This window comes from Pelophylax lessonae (assembly GCF_965119305.1).
Source record: "Pelophylax lessonae genome assembly, chromosome: 5".
Lineage (NCBI taxonomy): Eukaryota > Metazoa > Chordata > Amphibia > Anura > Ranidae > Pelophylax > Pelophylax lessonae.
Genome location: NC_138772.1, coordinates 490,883,684 through 490,907,445, shown reverse-complemented (window position 1 = coordinate 490,907,445; position 23,762 = coordinate 490,883,684). Strand labels below are relative to the sequence as shown.

At 39.2% G+C, this 23,762-nt stretch overlaps 1 protein-coding gene across 39 annotated transcripts in view; it reads right to left on the bottom strand.

Annotated features, from left to right (window-relative positions):
- RIMS2 (regulating synaptic membrane exocytosis 2) overlaps positions 1-23,762 on the bottom strand; it is a gene marked incomplete at its 5' end in the record, with an annotated part of 943,810 nt that overhangs the window by 223,724 nt on the left and 696,324 nt on the right. For 20 of the 39 annotated variants that reach the window (XM_082257909.1, XM_082257877.1, XM_082257910.1 and 17 more), the window contains 3 exons: positions 3,622-3,801; positions 15,647-15,709; positions 21,007-21,072. The exons of 8 other annotated variants lie outside the window; for them this stretch is intronic. In XM_082257909.1, the coding sequence (XP_082114035.1) occupies positions 3,622-3,801; positions 15,647-15,709; positions 21,007-21,072 (309 nt within the window). The remainder of the gene's footprint in view (positions 1-3,621; positions 3,802-15,646; positions 15,710-21,006; positions 21,073-23,762) is intronic. 11 more of the 39 variants (XM_082257884.1, XM_082257889.1, XM_082257885.1 and 8 more) reach the window with 1 other exon arrangement.

The window sequence follows — 23,762 nt, the reverse complement described above, 5'->3', positions numbered from 1 at the left end:
ATCATGCACTGACTTTTTATATTTTTCAGGGACTCCAGCCTGTACTTCACAATGCCAATGATCTTAGCTCTGCCTCTCTCCATATAATGGCGGCAGGTCCTGGGATCCGCAGAAATCTTTCAGCTGGAATCCTTGACAGATATAACAACCCAGTGGGCGATTCAAGGAGCTGCCCTCCATATAAAACTGAAATAGAATTTTTGGGCTGGCTAATCCTTTAGGCCACCGATTATTTCTATAATGCAGAAGGATCTATCCATGCTCAAACAAATAACTGCTTTACATATGTCGTTTTTAACTCCTATAGCGACACTGGCACAAATAAAGCACTGAAAGTGACACAGTAAACAGATAAGAGAGAAGGTTGAAATTGACATGTCAGCAATATCAGATTGATACAATGAGACATAACCATCAGACAGGTTAATACTTAATATTACTGTAAAAAAAAAAAGCTGTTATGGCACATGATGGAGAATAAAAAAATATAATAGATTTGTTAAGATGGTGAATACAGTGGTGATACAGAATAACCATTATAAATCACATCAAGTATATTAACGGAACACTGTCCTCTGCTTTACATATATCTACATCTAAAAGGGAATCAAATATTTAAATATATTTAGATATGTATTGTATATGTATATATAATCACTTTCATGTAACTAATTTTATCACTGTGTTTAAATGTTTTAGGCATAGTCTGTATATAAGTAAATATATTCTGGTTGAGATAGTAGTTTTTCTTGCAATGCAATCATTCCAATGTCTTTTTACGCATTGCAGGATCTAACAATGAGGTACAGTTTCAGAAATCAAACCCATTTGTTGGGTTATAGCCTGAAAATGGTGACGCTATAAGGTAGGGTTTTTCATAGTGTAAATTAAACATCTGTGGTAACAATACTGAAAAATAGGGCCTCATTCACACATGAAGGGTATATTGTATTGTACCTTTGTTAATGTGTAGTGTACAAATAAAATATTATAATAGGAATGTACATTTTGTTATATTATTATTAATATATATATATATATATATATATATATATATATATATATATATATATATATTAATGTGTATATTGTTTGCTACTAAAAAATACACATTTCTATTTTTTACATATATTTTTAAATACACAAATGTAAGCCTAACGCTACATTTTTATATACATATATATTTTTTAAAAAACATTTTTTTTTGTATTATTATTATTTTTTTTTTTTTGGAGATTCCAAGATTTTTGACAAATTATTTTTATGAACTTACAGTAGCTAACATTTTAAAAGAGATATCTCACTCATACTCACATGAAATATCAGATTTGGTTGGTTGCCACTGTGAGTAAGATTTCTTTTTATACAGTACTTTATATTAAAAGAAAAAACCTTCAAAAGCTGTTTTTTGAAATTAGGTCATACCTAGAAATAGTTAATCATTATTATTGTATGTTAATTATTATGTTTAAAGCCCAATCAAAGCTTCCTCATTTATTATTATAATGCAGTCACGCTGCATTAACAGTAATAGTTGAGGACTATTTTTTAACATATATTGCATATGCAGTTATATTTGCTGCAGCAAGGGTTCAAATATCTTATGCTAGCAGCATGCTAGACAGTTGGAGTGCTGCTCAAAACTGAGCACAGCAGCCTGGGTCTTCAGAAATCCTACAGGTTCCTTGCCCCGTGCTCCCATCAATATTTCTCACAGAACATAATTGGAGCACTGGAATAGGGTGGAGAGTGTTGGTGAGCTGGAGACAAGGGAAGATGGATTATTTTGTCAAACGTAAAAAAAAAAGTAAAAAAAACTGTTGTTTTGTAAAAACTGTTTAAAAGTACAACTGTCTAGAGTGCTGCCAGCACAAGGTATTTTAACCCATGCTGCAGCAAATGGGGCTGTTAAAAAACCCTATATTATAACTGTATATGCTTCCTGACTGCTTATCACTATTATTTGATGAAGTTTCAATTTGGCTTTTATTTTCAGGTTCCCAGGTTTTAATTTTAAATGCTGTTGACAGCTGCAAGAAAGATTTGTGCAGGATAAAATGTTTTTATTGAACTATACTTTTCATTTACCTAAGATGGAATATGAGGCACAGAACTCATGAGTTGTTTAAATTCCTTAATTTTTTAAATATCATCATTTTTAAAAAAAATATAAAAATGTGCATTACACATTATCTGACTCTAACAATCCTCTAGACCTAACAACAATTATGTTGTGCCAGGGGCAAATTCATTAAATGCAAATTACTTGAATTGTTTATGTCCTTGTTGTTAAAATATCTAAAGAAAAAGTCTGGGTAGCTTTAGTTTGAGGTTTGATGGTTGTGATTTCTAATAACTTTAAGAAGACTGAAGCTGCAAAAGCACATGTATGCATTGCAGGTTTTACTTCTGACAAAAGAACGTGTAAGAGTAATATAAATGTAAATGGTTACCATCACTGACGGTAAGCTGGTCAATACATATTATATATAATCACAAGAATTAACCAGAATACAATAATTTGTATGATGGTAGTAAATTATTGGTCAGTTATGGCAGCTTGTTTAACTGGTATATTTTTATTTCAAAATTATTTCAAAATTATTTAGTGTATAGCAAATAAATAAATGCATTTGATAACATTTGTAAACTGAAAAGTAAAGGTGGCATTAAAAAAAAAAAAAAAAAAAAGAAATCTTACTTTTTTTTAAGATTTTGGGAAAATGCCTACAGGTGTTCTCCGTAAAATATCTAGTGATTTATAATAGGTTAATAAGTGCTGAAAATATATCTTCCATCTGATTTAAAAGTAAGAAAAAACATCTTGTACAGGCTTGAATTCCAAAACCATAAGCTACAGGCATAATTGCAAACAATCCAGGGGCAAAAGACTTCATCATAAAATAGAGAGAGTGGGGGGTTGTTCTGAAAGGGGCTTAAATAGAACAGGGCGGGGCCTATCTTGCCCTAAAAACGGATCCAGTGTAGAGATTAGATAGGTCAAGGTGGGGCCTATTTTGCCCTAAAAACTGATCCTGGGTGGGCCTTAGAAAGATCAGAGAGGGGCCTATTTTGCTCCAATAATTGAATGTTGGCAAGTATGCAGCAAGTCCTGTTCCCAATGCTGTACCAAATGCTTTTTATTTGTACAAGATACGCCTTTCTGAACTTATTAACTTCTACACGTAGAAGAAACCCTCTATTTTGAACATAATTAACAAATCATATGATGACATGAAGTTCATTGGTTAAGCAATGTTGGATGAAGACAAACAAAAGTTCTCACTCTGCAAGAGAAGACATGGTTGTTATGGAGTGTGCACTATGAGTTCAAACCAGGCTTCCTGAACAATGAGAAAACCCACAAAACAAATGCAGTTAAATACGGTTAGTAAACAACGTACAATGGCACCCACACCATTATATCCAGCAGAGAATATAAGTAGTGTGTCAGCAGTCGAAACGTTAGTATTTACTGTTAAAAACGTGATCAGCCAAGAATGACAAAAAGAGACTGGAGAGCTACTGGGAAAATAAAATGGTGGTTCTGTGGGGGGTGGGGGTGGGGGTAGGGGAGGGAGTAAGAGAGGATTTAGGTGGAGCCATTGTTCGATTTTTCACCTCGATAAGGCAGGTGAAGGAGGGGCAGATCTTCCCGTCATTAATGAAGGCATCGACCTCATGAGGTTTGAGTCAGGGCGCTCAGTGGATCGGGAGCGGCAGTTGGTCCGCTCAAGTACAGGCCGTTGCTCTGTGGACCTGGATCTTTGATATGGGTGTCTATCTGCCGCTTCGCAATTCCTGAAATGTTAGTCAGAAAGCCACTCAGTTGACCTTTCTTTATTTGTAGGTATGAGATATGTATATATAGTATAAATCCACTTGACCCAAAACTGTTAATTCACTGTCAAAAAAGTAATGCAAAGCACAGAAGCAACATTTTTTTGCCTAATACAACAATTCAAACATTTTTGTGATCTATTCAGAGAAAATAATTAGGTGTCCTTGATGTCCAAACTATGACTTCTCTTTTCCTGTCCACATGGCCCAAGTGTTTCCTGGGGGAGATATACTTCCTCCAGCGTTTTCTAGGTCAATCTTTTGGCATAGAATAAGCCTCAAAGATATTTACTCAAAAATGTTGACATTTAAGAATCTGCAATTGGTAACATTTTCTGTGATACCAAAAATTTTAGGGAGGTTATTAAAATAGTTTCTCGCTACAGTGAAAAGGCATCAGCAATAAAGATCAACAGGTAAGGAAATGAATAATTTAAGCACTCCTTGACCTGTGAAAATTTAGCAAACTATCAATAGTTTCTTTAGTTGCATTGGAGATAACATTGCTTTCTGTGTGCTTAACATTGCATTTTACATACAAGCAGTGCAAGTTATAGACATTTATCTCAATCTAACAATTTGGTTACTCCTTCTTATCTAAAATAGGCATAAAATAAAGAGAATGTATCGCTTTTACAAGAGAAAAACACACCATATGGAGAGGAATTTCCTTTGAGAAATGTTATTATTCAATTATGTACTTGATATCAATAGTTGATACTGACCCAGTGGTGGGAAAACTTTGAGATTATGTTTAGAAACCTAGACTGACAGCCTAGCAATTCTAACACTGGCTAAAAGGATTAGTAGTCCCATGTGTACTTGGGCTGCTCTTTGCACCAACTGGTTGCTCTGTCTGTTTAAATAAGCAAACTAAATTCTAAGCATTGGGCTCCCAGACACTATTAACTTACTCCCAAGGCCTTAAATACAGCGTTTTACTCCAAAGAGCTACACATGACATATTTTAAAATATCCTAATGAAAAATAAATGGCATAAACCATTGTGAGCTGGTAGTTGTACATCAAAAATTGTATTATTTTTTTGTGAAATGGTCTGAAAGTAGAATAAAAGGCATAGATAGAGTGAGGGAGGGTTAGAACACTGTCAGTTTCTTTTTTTGCCATTCATGCCCCATTGGGGAGATTTCCCATCCATGCCCCCATTGGGGAGGTTTCCCATAGCCAAAACAGGAAATGAGAGGAAATCCATCAAAAGTGAGGAATTCCCTGGTTGGCACCAGTGTCATCAGAATGAGTGTGTCTACATTGAAAGGTTTCAACTCTATTACTTTTTGAATGAGAACCCAAAATTTGGGGGTTTCTTTTATGTTCAATAACAGTAAACAGAACAAGCAGAAAGGGTGAATTTCCATAATGGGAACACAGATTGCAATAAAAACCTGACTGGAGCTTTAGTCCCTATCCACTATAACCAAAACTAAAAAAAAAAAATAAAAATGTTGCCTTAAGTTATGCTTTTAAGGCCCAAATATATTATTAGGATGCAATATAATATGGTTTATATGGTTGATCTACAGAACCCTCCTGTATCTTTGCTCCTCCTATAAACCAGTAGAAGAAGAGAGAATAGTTGTTCTTTTTTTCAAGTTAACAAAAGGAAAAGTTCATATACTGTTCAGAACATCCAGCTTTGACAGTTCTGAGGATCAGGGTTTACAGAAGAACATAAGCATCCTATTGTTTGCTAAGCACACCATGTCCATACTTCCCTACACTTCCAGAAGCAACATACTCAATGAAGCTTCAGAAAAGGCATCCCTCTTTTACAGACTGAGAGCAAGGTATGAGTTAAAGCAGAATTTGATCCTAATACTATAGGGCAAAGGTGTGACAATACAGCTTGAGGCTGCACACTGAGAGAAATCACATTTACCATGTATAAAACTTTAGTCTTACCCCAAGGTTAGATACTTTGATTCTAACCTAAAGTGTATCTAAACCCAAAAAAAACAAAATGTGGTATATTTTTGGTTTACCAATCTTTAGATAAGGTATCTGCATTTTTTTGGGTTTTTTTAGTTGCTTTCTTTTCTTCTTAATTTTCACATGCTGATTTGGTAAGTAATGCACTTCCTGTCTTAGGATGGCTACGCTCAGTCCTCCACTATGTCTATGGAGGTGCAGTGTAGCCACCCTTGAACAGCAGCATTGTTAAACTGTAGGGGGGGGGGGGGGGGGGAGTGTTAGATTGACTAGTAGATCAAAATGGACTTTGCAAAAGTGACTAACAAATTAAATCCCACCTCCAGCTAACACTTTTTAGGCAGTTACAAAAATGTTTTTTTTTTTCTTTTGGGATAATGGCTGCATATGCAGCTCAGTTAACAGCATCAGAGAAGACAGCCAGCAGGCAGGTAAGGGCATTTTATTTATGTCTCTTTTGCAATAAAAGCCTGCCTGCTAAAATTTTTACAGTGAAATCTTTAGTTCTGCTATCAAAAATTAACATTCCAGATCACCAGTTAATTAAGCTATGTTACAGGTGCTGTGTTAAAGGCTAGTTTCACCTTTGGAACAGGTTACATGTTCTACCAATAGTTAGGATGAAACATGTAATATGTTCCAGCTCCTGTTCCCTCTCCCCCGATCCCTTTCTCCCTGTGAAAGTAGGCAGGGGTTCTTCTCCCCACACCTGCTGTCACTTTTCAAAAACAGGGTGGCTGTGTGGGGCTCCGCTCACATAGCCACATCATTCGGTCTCAGATGCGTTATCTGAAGTTCTGTAATTAGCACAGCGTAGCTCACTTCATCTTAAACTAGAAAACACCTCCCCCTATATTATAGCAATGAGAAAAGGGATTCTCTGGTTTAGAAAAAGAAAACTAGGCAATTTCAGTTCAGTAAAGGCAGTGTGTTTGGCAAGAACTAGAAAACCTGCCTGTGGCACATTGGTCCCTGCACCTGAATAGTGTAGTTCCAGTGTGTCCACCAGCAGGTGTTTCCCAATAATGCTGGCAGAGGCTGCTGGGAGGCTGTTTAGCCCCACCTGAGATGTCATACATTACCGGTGTGTCTGTATATTCTGGATGTTACTCACTGATCCTGCTACCTGTTCTGAACCCCAATCCTAACCTGTCTTGCTTTCTGGTACTTTGACCTTGTTCTAGCGGATTCCGTTTCTCCTTATATTTAAAATCAATTGTATTTCTTCACTTGGGATTTCTTTTGATTTTATTTGTGAGGTTTCCACATATCTGGTCACACTAGCACTGCAGAATACCAGCACATAGTATCCTGACAGTATTGCTAGGCCATAACCGGAAATGAAGTAATTTCTACAGATCAATTGATTTTTTTCTGTAATACAGATTCCTTAAGGATAACACATGGGGTAATGTGCCTGTATTGCTGAGGTTTTTGTTGTGGGTTTTTTTTTTTTTTTTGCTCTGACTCACAATTTAGGTACCATTACTGACAGAAGAGGCTGATCAGCTTATGGGTTGGCTCCGATGTCATTCAGAGAAAAGCCACCAACATAAGCTGAATCAGCAAGACTGGAAGGGGACTGGCCTGGGGTGGTAGAGTAGCACTTTAATAGCTTTAAGTATTATAAACGAAGAGCTTTTTCCTATCAATTTTAACATGTTTGTGAATCATTGCGGCTGCACTGTCTAAAGTAAAATGTTTAGAGAGAGTCCTGCTTTAGGATCAGTTAAGATGGTGTTTATTGCGATAAAGCGATATAAAAAAGAAAACCTGATATTTTCAGAGGTCACAGACAGCGATACATTCTCTTTGAATAATAAAAAATATATAACACAAAAAATATAAATATGTATAGTTTTAAAGTCTACCTGTGCTTACCATCAACTTCATAAACTACAATCCGGATAGAAGTGTGCACAACTACAGGTGTCTTTTTGCATAGTTCCCAAGCCGGCTGGAAACCCAAAACCCATGGTGCTTCTTAGGCTCCATGCACACGGGCTTAAAAAAAAAAAAGGTTCTCCTGGCAGAAAAAAACGCTCATTTAGAGCATTTTTTGTACAGATTTTAGACAAGACTAGGAGCGTTTTGCGTTTTTCTGCCAGTAAACTCCATTTAGAAACGCAAACCAAAAGGGTTTTTTTTCTTGTCTCTAAACGTTGAGCTCAAAAAATGCCTGTAATCATCCTAATGTGCATGGACACATAAGAGAACATTGCTTCTACAGGCAGAACACAAAACTGTAGCAGCAGCGATTTTTATGCCAGTATGCATGAAGCCTTTTATTGCATATCTCAACATTGGCAAGGAAATAAAGAGTTGGCACCCTCCTTCTAGCATCTCCTTACTGGTCCATCAATATAATGGGCAGTGTGGCTGGCCAACACGATGCTGAAGGTTGTGGTAAGGCCAGTCTAGCCTATGACTTTTCCTACAGAGGACCAGATCTGCATATCATGGTTTCATGCTCTCAATGAAAAGAGGAACATGAATAAGAGTGCACCTGGCAGTGCCTGCCTTTCATCCTTGAGTTTATGAAGCTGATGGTGAGTACTTTCAAATTTTAAACCTCGTCAAGTTCTGATGGGTGAAGACCAAAATACTTTTATGGCTTCCATCGAAGATGTTTCCAAAAACAAATGCAAGTCATCCCTTGCTATTCACCTCTATGCTGCACTTGATATGTGACAGCATTTCTCAGGAACAATGGAAAGTCAGGTGAGACAGACATTCTCAAAACAAAAACAAGTTCTGATAAAGTCAGTTTTAAATTATCAAGAAGCAACTTGCAACAGTTTTCAGACACAATCCTGAGAAACCTGCACCTGGGTCCAGTAATCTGGCAATAAGCAAGGTTTAGAGTATAAAGATCAGGCAATGTAAGAAAACAGTGCTGAATGGCAGTATATAAAGGCATAACTTGGGTTCATATTGACCTGCTGCATACTGGTTGACAGCAATTAATTACTGTTACTTACCTTTGATGTAAATAACATACCAAGTATACAAAATAGCAGAAAACCACACAGTAACACGCATAAATACAATTAAAAGAACACAAAGATGTCATTCTCAGCTTAAAAAGCCAAGTTATGAAAACTGGAAAAAAGGAAAAGGAGGCTTGTTGGAGAGAAAATAAACTCAGACAAAAGAAGCCAGTGATTAAATATTAAAGCTGTAATTTCTTTCCTCCAATTTTCTTAAAATAGCCTTGATGCCTGCTACATTCCAAATTTTAGTTGACTAAGGAGACCATTTTAAGATGTAACTTGGTCTGTATTTTAAGAAACAGGCTAATTTTTCATAATTTCTGGAAGCCAATAAATAACATTAAATACCTTCTATAAGTGAGAAATCTAGTTTATGAATATAAGAGCAACTGCAGAGTTACTGCCATTGGTAACCACATTCCTGAACATGAACAGCTCCATTTTTGGTCCACTTTTCATAAATCAAACATCATTTATGTTAAAAGTTCTAGATTAGCAAAGAGCAAGTGTTAGGGATTACAGAAGAAACCACCTTTGGCTCCTACAGATACAAGAGTAATGTCTGCACAGAGCATCACAAACTAAATAACAGCTGAAGTGTAATCACAATCTTCACCGATATGGAAAAATCAGTATCTAACCCTTATGCCAACTACAGAGAAAACTGGCTAGGGAACAGCAACATACAGACAAATGCATAGGCAATAAAGGCATTGCTCACACATATGGTAGACCACATCATCATCATATGCAATGGCCTTTAAAAAAAAAGCAGTGTTGGTGGACAAAGGGGGATATTTTCCAAAATTGACCGACTTAGCTGCTAACAGAACAACTTGGATGAACTCAGTGCTTCTACTGTGAAATCTGAGGATTAACTGCTCCACAGTACCTGCAGCTGCAGAGGTCATTGAAGGCTTGTTTTAAAGCAGGCGTAGTAGGAGGGTATATACAGTAGGTGCACTACCAAGGGTGAAAGTAAGGGAAATTAACTATGGAGTAATATATCAGTATATTTAAAATATACAGTAATTAGGCAACATAGCTCTGTGTATCACATAAAACACTGCATTGTCATGACTTTAGAATGTCATTACTGTTTTTGATTTTTGGACTGGTTTAATCAGGGCTGGCCACACATTACTCTCACAGTAGGCAAAGTTACCCAAAGGCATGGGAAAAAAATGGCCAAATACATTTGAAAATTTACCATCTTGAAACATTATTTAACATGATAAAAAAAAAAAAACAACTACCTCCTCATCATACAATATTCTTTCCCACCCACAGAATACCTAGCCTCAGGTAGGATTTGTGGTATTAGGGTTGGGTTGGAGGCAACATTCATTTAAGGTCTCATGTAATTAGGTCCCTGTATAATCTTACACAGGATCCCGCAGGCAGTAGGATCCAATGAAAAATCTTGTCTGTACATTATACGCATGTAATGTTTTGCCTAACATATACATGTGTACACTTCAAATGTACCCTCTTGGCAGTTCCTGCCATTCAGGGCCAATATGTCAACTTTAGGCTTGGTTCACATATTTGTGAATTGGATGCGTTTTACACCGCATCCAGTTCGCATAACATGTGAGGTAACCTGCTTTTATTGGAGCCGGTTCACACATGTCTGGGGCGGATGTAGTGCGAATTTAAAAAAGAGTCCTGTGCGTTTTTGGGTCTGTTTCGGGTACAAATTGAGAGAAAAGAGCGCACCTGAACCGGTGAACAGAAATGCACAGGTCACCAGACTGCAAACCGCAGCCGGGCCTGTGTGAACCCAGCCTAATAGTGTGTAATCAAGCTGATTACACATTGTTGATAATTACATGTTGGTCATTAGAAAGGCCAATTAAATACATATGTTACCACAAATAATAAAAATAAAAAATAGTCCATATGCAGGACCACGGAAGCAGACTTTGCTATTTTGATTTTACAGAACTGAATGCGGCGCAATTTTATTGCAGCTTTGCAGCATGGGCCCATAGAAAACAATGAACCTGCATACAGACCCATAAAAAGAATAATGCTGTACTGATAAAACATGTCTTAAAGATTTTTTTTGAGGGCATGTGAGTGAGCCCTACAGCTGAACCCCAGGCAAACCTAAGGCTGGCCATACACTATACAATTTTCTTGTTCAACTTTCCTTTAGATTTACCAAAACCATGTAATATAGGGTCAAACTTAAACACTTTCAATTTGTATGCGGTCAGGCAGGCCCTTGCACTACATAGTTTAAGGTAAATCTAAAGGAAATTGAATAAGAAAATTGTATAGTGTATGGCCAGCCTTACTGACATAAATGCTGATTGCAATTCCCTCTACAGCAGCATCCAGATTGGGTAAGGAATGGGCAATCAGGTGTGCTGCATTCTCCTGGGTAATTAACTCTCTGGACTAAGTAGACATACAAATCCTTTGGCAGGTAATGGGCCATACACACCATAAGATTTTCTGAAGACTTTTTCCTTTAGACTTACCAAAACCATATAATATGAGGTCAAACCTAAACACTTTCAATTTGTATGCAATCTGGCAGGCCCTTGCACTACATAGAAAAAGTAAATCTGAAGGAAATCTAACCACAAAAGTTGGATAGTGTGTATCCAGCTTAAAGCAGCTCTTTTGTATGTTTTTCATCTGTCTTTCATTCATAGATGTTGTCTGGAGTTCAGTTTTAAGGGAAAAATCTGTTTTTTAGGTAGTATTTTTTTCTTTTATTGAAATTGTAACTAAATTTTTATGCTGAGGTGACGAATTCTGCATGACTTAAAGAGGAGTTCCACCCTAATTTTAAACTTTAGTTATTCCAGCAGTGATAGGTATGTTAAATAAGAATTGGGCAATAAGAATTTTTTTTTTTGGGGTCCCTTACCTTATTATTGAGTATAGTTGGTAATACTTCCTCCTTCTGCGGCCGCAGCCATGGACATCACTTCCGGATTTGCATTGCATCCTGGGAAATGTTTGTCATCAATCCCAGGAGGCAATGGGCATCGCCAGCCGCTCCTCTCTATTGCCGATCGCAATCTACAGTGCATGCGCGAGATTGCCAGGTGTATTCTGGGTAGCCAGCTTGCACTGCAATCAGGAAGAAGGACACATCGGCTTCCACAGCGGCTTCAGATGCCCACAATGGAGATGGCCGCACTCTGCTAATGTTTTTAAAAGTTAGAATTTGTATACCATAAAATACTGTACTAGTTATAGATATGAAAATGGTGGTCATGTACATTGCTATGTATTATTATTAAAGGGGTATTGTTAATTAAAAAAGGTATTTTCGGCTGGAACTCCGCTTTAAGTGACCCCTAAAATATAATTGTACAAATGGAAACTTAAAGTGGAAGAAAAGCCTAACTACATTTATTCTTAAAAATGTACACCCCCCCCCCCCCTCCTGCCTATCCTGTATTAAATGATCTGTTTACTTACATCTGCAAGGGGAAGGAGGGAACACTGACATCAGCTGGGCCATGGGAGCCTATGGGTGACAATGTGGCTCCTGGAATTCAGAGCCGTTGTTAAGTGCTATTTTACACAGAGCCACAGGATCATGTGACCAGACTAGAGTGAGATAAAATTAGGTAGGTATTCACATCTATTTTTATACAGGTTAGGTAGGATAGGTAGGAAGAGAGGGGGAAAAGATTTTTACAATGAAATATAGTTAAGGTTTACTTCCACTTTAAAGCTGAACACCAAGAATATAGCTAAATGAATAATGGAAATTTATGTGTTACCTATTTTACCAGCAGATTTGTCAGAGTCAGTGTCTATGGACTTTTTGTTTACATCAGGGGTAGGCAACCTTTGAAAGGTGGAGATCTACCTGAGCAACATGGAAAAGATCAAAGATCACCAGGGTGCAGCGCAGTTTTTTATTTTATTTTTGAAGAAATGAATTAGAAAGGCTCCAATAAAAAGGATGGGAGGAAGAAAACATAAAAAAATATAAATAAACATCACTGTAAAAAAAAAAAAAAAAGATGTATATACTTACCTATTTTTAGCCTGCCCTGGTCCGGTCATGTGATCTTCCCTGTGTCAGCTAGCGGTGGCTGCAAAGATTACGGTTGACAGTGGCTGGTAAAACATGGAGCAGTGACGTCACCCATAGATTCCCATATCCTAGCTGTTGTTGGCGCTCACTCCTCTTCCCTACATACACCACTGGCTCACACAGGGGAGATAACATAACCAGATTGGAGCGGCCTGAAAATAGGTTAGTCAGCATGGATGTTAGGAGGGGAGGGGAGGTGCATTTTAAGAATAGTTAAGTTTAAGCTGGAAGTCTTCTTTAAAAAAACACTTTAAGACCAGCTAACGTACATTTATTTTGCTGGTTTGAAGTGGATGATGACTGCAGCTACAGGCATCATCCCAGTGTTGTTTTTTCAGGCAGGCCCGATAGACTGCTTTTACAGGTGGTGGAAGGGGGCCGGGGTCCCTCCCCCTCCCGCCGCCCTCCAGTGCTCTATTGGTGGGCAGTGGCAGTAATTAACCCCTTAGGGCTGCATAAGTGGCAACACAGTGTCAGAGTTATTTACCCCTTTATGTTACATGAGACTCAGTTCACATCCATTCGGGTGGTTGTAGGTGCTGGAATAGCAGCAATTCCTGCACTTGCAATCACTCCCTGTCTGCTGCTGTTTGAAAACGTGCAGGCCTGCCCTTCATCCTGAATGGTGCCCCCATGCATCTAAAAACACAGAGCAGGAAATGTCCCCTGCGGCCGCGTTTTTTAAAAAAGGTACATGCCTTTTTTTGCAGGAAATGCAGGCACGGCAGTCAAATGAATGGGCTGCCGTGCCCGCAGAAACACGGGTCGCAAAAGGGCATAGATGTGAACCAAGCCTTAGTGGTTAGTGGCATTGTTTATTAACTCCTTCAGGCTGCAGCATAAAGGGGTTAATTAACACTAACACTGGTGCCACTCATGCAGCAAAAAGAGGTTAATTAACTGTCACTAACTACTCACTAATGCATTCAGTGACCAGTGGCAGCACATTAGGCCTTCATGTTGCACATTAATAATGTCATTATTAACCCCTTCCCTGCCCCCCCGTAACAAACTTGTTACTTGCATTCACGGATCTGGCCTCACTCTCTCTTCCTCTCCAGTCTCCCTCATCCCGACCTCTGAATGACAGCCAGCCAGAGGCCAGAACTAGAAATCATATGTCGGGTGATTACTCCACCTGATAGAATGTATTACTTCCCACACTAGTGCTGAGTGCAGGAGCACACTCGGCACCCCGCTGCAGCTCTGCATGTGTGCTGTTGTGATGTGATCTGGGCAGCCGCTTGGATGGGCTGCTATATTTGATAATTGGCAGGCACGATTAGGATGTAGGTCATGTTGGGTCGCAATCTACCTGTCAGATGGCCACGTGATCAACAGGTTGCCGACCGCCGGTTTACAATAAACAGGTATGCAGTCCCTGGGATATATATATATATATATATATATATATATATATCCCACTGTGTAACTAGCTGTTTGAGCCACATTAGTTCTGATCTAGTCCCTAAATTACTATATGAACTGTGAAATTTCCTCCCTAAATTTAAATAGGTTAGAGTCTCTAATCATACTATTAACACTTTTGAGAAGAAAACAGAATTAATACATTCTTAGAGCTCAGTCAACCCAGATACAGTGTCCTGCATTTTGCCTCATCCTCCTTTGGACATAAGAAAATCCATTGTTCTCTAAATGCATTAACAAACCGAAAAGCATCCTGTCCTACATGCTGCCTTTTTTGCTACTTTAGCTGTTACCATTAAAGTAAACTAAATGGGATCCTTAAAAAATTAAATCTCTTCTTCTTAAAGTGGTCAACAGATCCTGCAGAATCCAGGTTTCAAGTTATCACATCCAGTATTTGCTCCCATTTCCCTGCCCTCCCACCCACTTTCCACAGCAGCGTCATGATGTCATGATGTTATCACTTACAAACCATCAATGAATGAGTACTGCAGATGCATGAGTGTCTTTATACTTTTGGCACAGCTAATGCTACCTAGATTATTACAGTAAGTTATTTCTCGAAGCACAGGTAGTTTTGGCACGTTTCTATAAAACAGCAAATGTAATCCCTTTTTGAAAGCCAACATCTGGTTGGTTACAATATGCAATATGCATTTTAATTTTGCTAGATACAACTTTGCAGAAATACAGCTTATGTCTTTTATGCTTGTCAAAGGAAAAATTCTGTATGTCTAGTACTGTAGCCCAAGGTGCCATATTTGGGAAGTGTAATGTTAAGAATTATTCAAATTATATACACAGTGTTATTTACTTTTATATACTTTATTATCTAAAGGAACTGTTTTGGCTGATACAGTAAGGACCTCTTTCACATGGCTATACGTATATATAAGGGCATACGGTCACACAGACTAAAATCGGCCTGTTGTTGTGGTGCCTGGAAGCCACAGTCGAAGCATAATTTAGACCACTTACATGCATTGCAGAATACACCTTGTGTGTCAATGTGTGTGCACATACACGTGCAATACATGTCAATGCACTAAAATATGCTACAGCTCTAGCTCCTGGGTGCCACAACAACAGGCAGGTTATAGCCATCCATATGGTTGAATTCCTAAATGCATAGCTGAATTCAAGAGCCCTAACTAGTTACATCTCCCATAAAGTGCTGTAAACATGCAATGAAAAATATGATTGGTTGCTACAGTTCTTTCTTTAAATGCATACGCTCAAGAGGTCCTAAGCTATTTTACAGAATTGAATCTTATACTACAGTACATATTGCATACTTTAAAAACAACACTGCAATGTGTGTGTATATCTAATGCTATTGACTTTGGTTACTCTACACTGTACTTACCCTGGGGACTCTGCTGTACCATTGACTACATGATCTGCCCATGCAGTTGCACCATTGTATAACCTTTACAACGCAGCCAAAACGAAAAAGAAAAGTTACAAAACAAAACAAATCAACCAGAAATTAGCCACTTCTATGCAGTTATATGTGGGGATCAATCAAGTTAGACACTTCAAATAGTTTTAAACAGCAATAACATAGCTTGAATATGTAACAAATATCAAATAATGACTTTTATTTAAGCAAATATTATGTGTCATTAAAATACATTGTATGATCCTCACACATATACATCAGAAAAAAGACAAATCACACAAAAACACACATATGCACTCACACTTGCAAACAAATGAGTAAATACACAGCTAGGTATTAAATACATTTACCTGGCATTAAAGTGAGCCTGAACTCAAAAAGTGAGCGCCCTCTAGTTTGGAATTCCCCCTAACAAATAGCAGTGCATGTCCTCTGCCTAGCAATCTATAGAGCCGGTTCACACTGAGGCGATCCGACTTCGAGGGGCGACCTGTGAAGTCGCGGTTCCACATAATGGAAGTCTATGCAAGTCGCTCCCAGGTCGCCCCGAGGTAGTACAGGACACTTTTTCTAAGTCGGAGCGACTTGTGTCGCTCCTATTAGAATGGGTCCTGTGCTAATCAATGGCGAGCGACCGAGCGCGACTTGTCAGGCTGACAAGTCGCCTGACAAGTCGCGCTAGTCTGAATGGGGTCTTACCGCTAACTGGAGATTTGGAGTTAGATTTGGTGATAACACTGCTCTGCTGCTCATTGTTCTCCTTGCTGGAGAGAAGGCTGTACCTGAGAAACTGCAGAGCAAGGATCCCCCTGCTTCTGCTTCACTCATTCTGTGAGATTAGGTACCTGCCGCCTTCCCTGCTGGCTCATACATTTTCCTCCAACTGTCATCAGGTCATCAGTGAACAGGGAGGCAGGTGTGACATGAGGAAGCAAAGCCCTGCCTCTACAAAGATGGCTGCCTGTACACAGAGACAAGGTGCAGAACAAGGCATGGTAAGTCACCAATAGGAAAAATATCAGCTGCAGGGAATCTATAGACAATCGTAAACTATTCAGATAAATAAACGCTCAAACATTTATGTACCACAGAATTAATTTATTACAAAGTAATAAAAGTTGCTCCGGGTGGACGACGCAATGACGTCATTGCATTTTTCAAATGCCGGAAGTGCGGGCGTTTTACTTAGAGGCCGGTCAGCAGGAGATTTTTTACGCACCGATATATTTTTTAATGTAAGTTTTTTTTATTACTTTAGAATAAATGAATGCTGGATTTATTCACTATGTGGTGCATCCTTTTTTCTTTGAGCCCTCCTAAACTGATGTTGCTATTGGATGCTTAGCCCTACAGTACAGTTGGAACATCCACAGGAATATCACTACAAGGCCCTGGTGGGGTAATCATCCCCAAGGCGTTGCTGGCCTTCTGTGATTAAGAGGTCCAGTACTGCTGGTAAGCAGGCATTAGTATTGCTTCTACGGTGGTGGTGTGTTTCCGGTGGATATCCATAATTGGTGGCGGATGGTAACATTTGTTATCTTGGATAGTGAATCACGTGTGGATTAATTGAGATCCTATCTACTTGGATTATTTATATGGGACTTTGTCACAACCTATATTTTCCTTTTTTTTTTCCTTTCAAACTTATGTATTATCAATTTTTAGTGCAACTCTGTTTTATATAAATCTACAGACAATACTGGTGATTAGTTCTCTGGATATCTTATTTGGGCAAAGCTTACACAGTATCAGTCTTCATTAAAACCCTAGAAATTGAGATTTTATGAACAGAGTTTGCTAAAGGCTTGTTTTATTTACCCACCAATGCTAGGCTCCATACGAAATCAGTGTATAAAACAGAATGCCTCTTTGCTGCATCATAAGAATGAGCATGAAAGCACCTTGTCATTGTTTTGATAAGTAAATCTTACTTTTTAACCAGGGCAGTATGTCATGATCATGCTACCCTAAGCACACTTGAATAATGATGCCCTTTTATGCAAGCCCTGCTTCTTGTGTCATCTAATTATTTTATTGCTGCCTGATCCAACAATTTGCTGTGGGGAAGCATGCTGCTTCCTTGACAATCCCATGTTCTTTATAACTGTCCAAACCAACAAACAGCAGAAAGAAGGGATGGTTTCGTGTTTCCTGAACTACAGGGAGTCTCTGGACTCCTCTCAGTCTTCCCTGAATACATGGTGATCACAGATTGTTAATTTTGTAATTTGGTGCTGCTCCCACTCAGGGTCATATTTCCCATTAGGCACTGTAGGCATGAGTCTACAGGCATAAATAAAAGAAGGTGCAGGGCCACTAATGAGTGGTACTATAGATATGCTCAACTCTATATCTATTGAAGGACATACAAATAGGGGCATAAAAACAGCAACACAATAAAGCTCACAGTTAGCACATATGACAAAATCTCAACATGATGATTAACGGCTCAAAAGATGTGATAAGTCAGTCCTTAGATTGAATAAGCAAAGCCAAGCAGGAGTCCTTTCTGTGAATAGATGTTAAAAGAAAGGAATGGAAATTGATGAAAACAGTCCCGCTCCCAGAATTGAATCCAGGCCTCCTGATAGCTCCACCACCATGCTCCACACAAACAGAGCGCTTACCGGAACTACTGGACCCTCACGTAAATGAGTGGTCAGACAGGCTTGTGGTAAGGATTTCCCAGGGTCAACAGCTTTGTAGCAATCGTCCGACTTGTCAATGTCAGCAATAGGTGAAAAGCATATCAAAATGGCGGCGGCGCATGTGTGCATCGTGACGTGACTGATGCGTTTCATCATCAAGGGACATTCTCACAACTTTGAGAACGCCTTCACGCCTTTGAGAACGTCCCTTGATGACGAAACGCTTCAGGCATGTCACGACGCACGTAAGCACGCACACGCCACAGCCATTTTAATATGCTTTTCCCTTATTGCTGACATTGACAAGTCGGACGATTGCTACAAAACTATTGACCCTGGGAAATCCTTACCACAAGCCTGTCTGACCACTCACTTACGTGAGGGTCCAGTAGTTCCGGTAAGCGCTCTGTTTGTGTGGAGCACGGTGGTGGAGCTATCAAGAGACCTGGATTCAATTCTGGGAGCAGGACTGTTTTCATCAATTTCCATTCCTTTCTTTTAACATCTATTCACAGAAAGGACTCCTGCTTGGCTTTGCTTATTCAATCTAAGGATTGACTTATCACATCTTTTGAGCCATTAATCATCATGTTGAGATTTTGTCATATGTGCTAACTGTGAGCTTTATTGTGGTGCTGTTTTTATGACCCTATTTGTATGTCCTTCAATAGATACTGTATATAGTTGAGCATATCTATAGTACCACTCATTAGTGGCGCTACACCTTCTTTTATTTATTTCTGGTGGATCCCAATCATATCCTTTTGTGCTGGTTGCCTTAACTATTACATCAATTAGATTTATTGATCCTATGTGTTGTTAGCCCATTTGGCTGATTACACTTATGAGAGTGTGACCGAGCGCGGCATTTTTGAATATATGAGCCTACAGGTGCCCTTCCTAGAGGATTGTCCATCTGTACGAGGTTTTTTTTATAACCCTTTCGCTGCCAGGTCCGTACGCTGTACAGACCTGACAGCGGAGGGTTTCACACACAATCCAAAGGCTGCAGCCACAGGGATTGTGCATAAAACTGACAGGCAGGGTGCTGACTGTCAGGTGGAAGCATTCAGGTGTCTGTGCTGCCGCCTGATTGCTTCCACACACCCCAGTACTTATTCCGGACTCCGCTTGCTCATCTCCGGAACCGACATGCCGAATGCCGGCATGTGGAGAGAAGGGAGAACAGCAGACACACCCCCTTCTTGCTGTGACCCGGAAAACGACGTGTATGACGTCACTTCTGGGTCACCCTGTCACGTTTCCCGGCTAGCATAGCTGGGAAGGGATGTATAGCAATGCGATCTGCATTAATACATTAATTGGAGCCCAGAGGAGACACGCAGGATCTTTTCAACCCTGCATGTCTCATTAAAGAAAGCCTGTAACCTAAAAAGCCTCAGATAGGGGACTTTTTGTCCCCTATATGATTAAAAAAAAAAAGTTAAGCAAAACAAAATATGTTTTTTGCAAAAAATGAAAGTTAAACCCAAGCACATAAACCCCCCCCCCCCCAAAAAAAATGGTTGAGGCCCCCCCACATATACGTACGTTCGATTGTAAACGCACGCGTTGGGGGTGCCTACACGTGAAAACGTTGATTACGATACATGTTACATATCGCTGTACACACCAGAGTAAGGCAATAATTCTAGCACAAGATCTCCTCCGTGACACTAAACTGATGACCTACAGGGGGCTTTTGAAGCATCACCTATAGAAAATATAGGTTACTGATGTATGTCCCCATTTCACGGGCGCACACAAATTTAAGGTTTGACATGTTGGGTATCTATTTACTCGGTGCCACCTCGTCTTTCATATTTTATCAAAAATGTGGGTCCTTTATTGTGTCTGTTTGCCCTAAAATTCACTATAGTGTGTTTTTTTACTGACATTTTGAGTTTTTCTAGACCTTTGCGGTAATTTATCAAGAAAAAGAAAATCGATCTTACTGTCTTTTTTTTTTTTTTTTGGGGGGGGGGGGGGGGGGCAGTTCAGTGAAAGCACATGTTCACATATTAAGTGATGAAACTTTCCTGCACCATTTAAATGTAAGCATAACTATACTGCCCAGTGCATATATCTCCACATCACACTGTCTCACACATGAGAATGGATGGAGAAGGTAGCAGGGGTTGGTGACACTGCCATGACAGGGCCCATCCATAAATGATTTCATGATTTCTAGGGAATGAGAGCAGCCTCAGCTAGAAGCCCTTCTCTTCTGTTGACCATGGTGCTGATCACAATTGGTTTTCCTGGTCTAAAAATTGGTATACAGCCAATACGTTAGACAATAGGGACTTCTATCAGAACTTCAATCAGCCTTCTATCACAAAGATTTTTTCCTCAAGTTTCCTTTTAGGCCACACACTTTAAGTAAATTATATGATTTAGTGGTCATTTACAGGCAGTTTGAATAGGAAGGGACAGATTCCTGGAATGGCATCTAGATGACACCATGAAGATATATGGCTGCATATACTATAATGCACTGATCAATGCATTTTATAGACCTAATCCTTCTCAACACCCACAATAAAATAGGTGTCATCGTTAGGTAACAATATAATCAAATTAAACCCTTCCAAGGCTGTACAACCTCCAATATTCTGTAACACAATACAACTATCTATTCATACACTAATGCTAGGATGCTAATAACTATACCTTTCAGGAGATGGGGAAGATTCATCACAATTTACATTAGGCACTCGTTTCTCCTGTCCAGTCCTCCTAAACACATGACAAATAGTACAACGGATGTAAATCTGTTCACACATTTCATGTGTAATTTAAAGAACTTGCTTTGTGGTACTATACATAAACAATGGGAACATGATAGTTCCTACACTTTGTTTTAACGTGCATCTAAAACCAAATTTGGATAGAGTAGGGAATGGCTAAAACCCGTTGCATGTTTTTTCTTTTTTTAGATTTCCTTTCATATCCTGTCCCATTTACACAACAGAAAGTGTGAGGAAATGTCTCCAAAGGGAAATCCCCTCTAAGACAGATGTCTGGTGACAACAAATTTTTTGGATTTCTGTCACTTTTTGCCTCAGTGACAATGGTTACCAGGACATATGCATACATCATAGATTCAAGCTCTGGAGGTGTGATTAAACCTTGCATGACAACTTAGTAGGTGACTGACCTTGACTTCTACATTTACTGGCTGCATGCTTGTCCTGGGTCAGTGACTTACTAAAAGTAGTAAATCAAGGGTGAGTAGAATAGGCTTCAATCTTTAGAAACAAGTTAGCTGTTGCAAATATTTGTTTTTACAGTTCGCAATTTTGTTTGTACAGTTATCCACCCATGGGCATCTGATACTTCAATAATTGACATCCCGCAGACCATTTTCCTGTAGTGAACTGGCAACCACATGCTACAATCTGCTTGTACAATCACTACAACCTAGCTGATATAATATAAATTGAACAGACTGTTCAAACAGGCTCTTGATCACCTCTATAACACCCTAATTTAAATAATATCTGAAACGTTAATATACTATTCCTTGTATGTGAAAGTAAACCTGTTACAAACCTAGGCAAGATTCACTAAGCATAAGATAAAAAACATGAGATAAGATGCTGAATTATCAGTAGATCCAGAAGTATTATAGCCAATAGAAAGGTTTAGCCCAGCTCCTGAGCTCTGTCATTGGCCCGTTATTATGACAGGTAGCCTAGTAGACCATTTAAAGCCTTGGGAGGAAGAAGTGGTGGGCCATGTTTCACAGAAAAAGTCCCATATAATTTTTGCTGCCAAGGTTTTTGGCAGATTTAAATGTTCTACTTTTGGCTTAAAGTGAAATTAAAGCCTTGTTTTTTTAATTTTTAAATAAACATTATACTTACATACTCTGTACATTGGTTTTTCACAGCGCAGCCCAGATCCTCCTCTTCTCGGGTTCAATGCTGCAGCTCCTGGCCCCTGGGGGCACCCAAGCAGGTGCGCTACCGACCCGTGGCTCTGTGTGCCCACTCTGTCTCCTGATTGCCTCACTGGCTGTGACTGACAGTGGCTCCTGCCAAAAGCCAATCAGGAGTGCGAGTCCCCAAAGAGGCAAGGCTCTCGTGGACATCACTGGATCGAGAGAATAAGTATTAGGGGCAGCTGGAGGGGCTTCTGCACACAGAAGGTTTTTCTACCTTCATACATAGAATGCATGAAGTTAAAAACCTTATGCCTTTACAACCACATTAAAGACCTTTTAAAGTGGTGTGTAGTGTCTTCTATAGTTTTCTATAGTCTTCTATTCATTTTGGGTAGACTGAGGAAGGATTAGACTGTGTCAGGCTTCTTACACTGTGTCCCCATCGGGCAGATTTGTCTTCTCTTCTTGCGCAGACAAACAACAGCAAGTGAGTGGAAATCTCCCAATCTGAGGGGAAAGGCCAACAAAACAAACTGGCACATTGGAAATGATCTCCTGCGTCCGCAGTTGACAACCGAACAGTATTTACTCTCACTTTCTGTCCTATTGACAATATCACCTTCAAGTCTCTTGAAGACCGGTCTGCTCTACAATGCAAATATCGGCCAGCTTTCCTAGTCAACAGCCTAACCTCACCTCCTCCTATGACTCCTCAATATTGACCCTCTGCTATGATGAGTAACCCCACTAACCATTAGTAAAACACAGCAATGGCAGTGGACAGAAAAAGGCTCTCAACCGCCAAAACTAGCATGCAACTAGTATTATGCAAATATCCATTACTAGTGGCCTGCTTCTGTTCACTAGTAATTGACATTTGCATACTAAAGCAGCCTGAGCTTCGGAGGAGAAAATTTGACTATGCATGAGGAAAGATGGGGTTGGCCATTATACTATATACAGTAAGCGTTCATTTCTTTTGTTTATTACAACCATAGGGTGACTTCAAACATTCCTCTTCCTGCAGTCTGATTGGTGTCTTCACTTTTCTAGGACACTTGTGTAGGTCTGGGGCTTTGTGGGTGATTAACGTGTAACTAAAATGCAAAACTTTTATTTTTAGTTGTGGATAGAGTGGAGAGGAATCCCAACAACTGTCAGTTTTTATTGCTGTCTGTGATTCACTCTCTATATTTGTCATGTTTACCATTATCATCGAAAGTTAAAGTAAAAGAAAAATACCAAATTTTGGGATGCCATCAGAACACTAATAGAGGGGAAACTTTCCAATGGGCACACTAGTTCTGGTGACCCTGGTGACACCCCAGAATTTCCTCACTTTGGAGGGATTTGGCTATGGGGCCGGAAGCAAAGGGAACATCTCCTGGGTGGGACACAGATGCAACCCCCCCCCCCCCCAAAAGAAAAAAAAAAACTGACAGGGATTTAACCCTCCCGTATTCTATCCAAATTGAAAAAAAAATGTTTTGCCATTATTTACACAATAAATCTCTTTGTCACTCATTATTAGTCACCTATT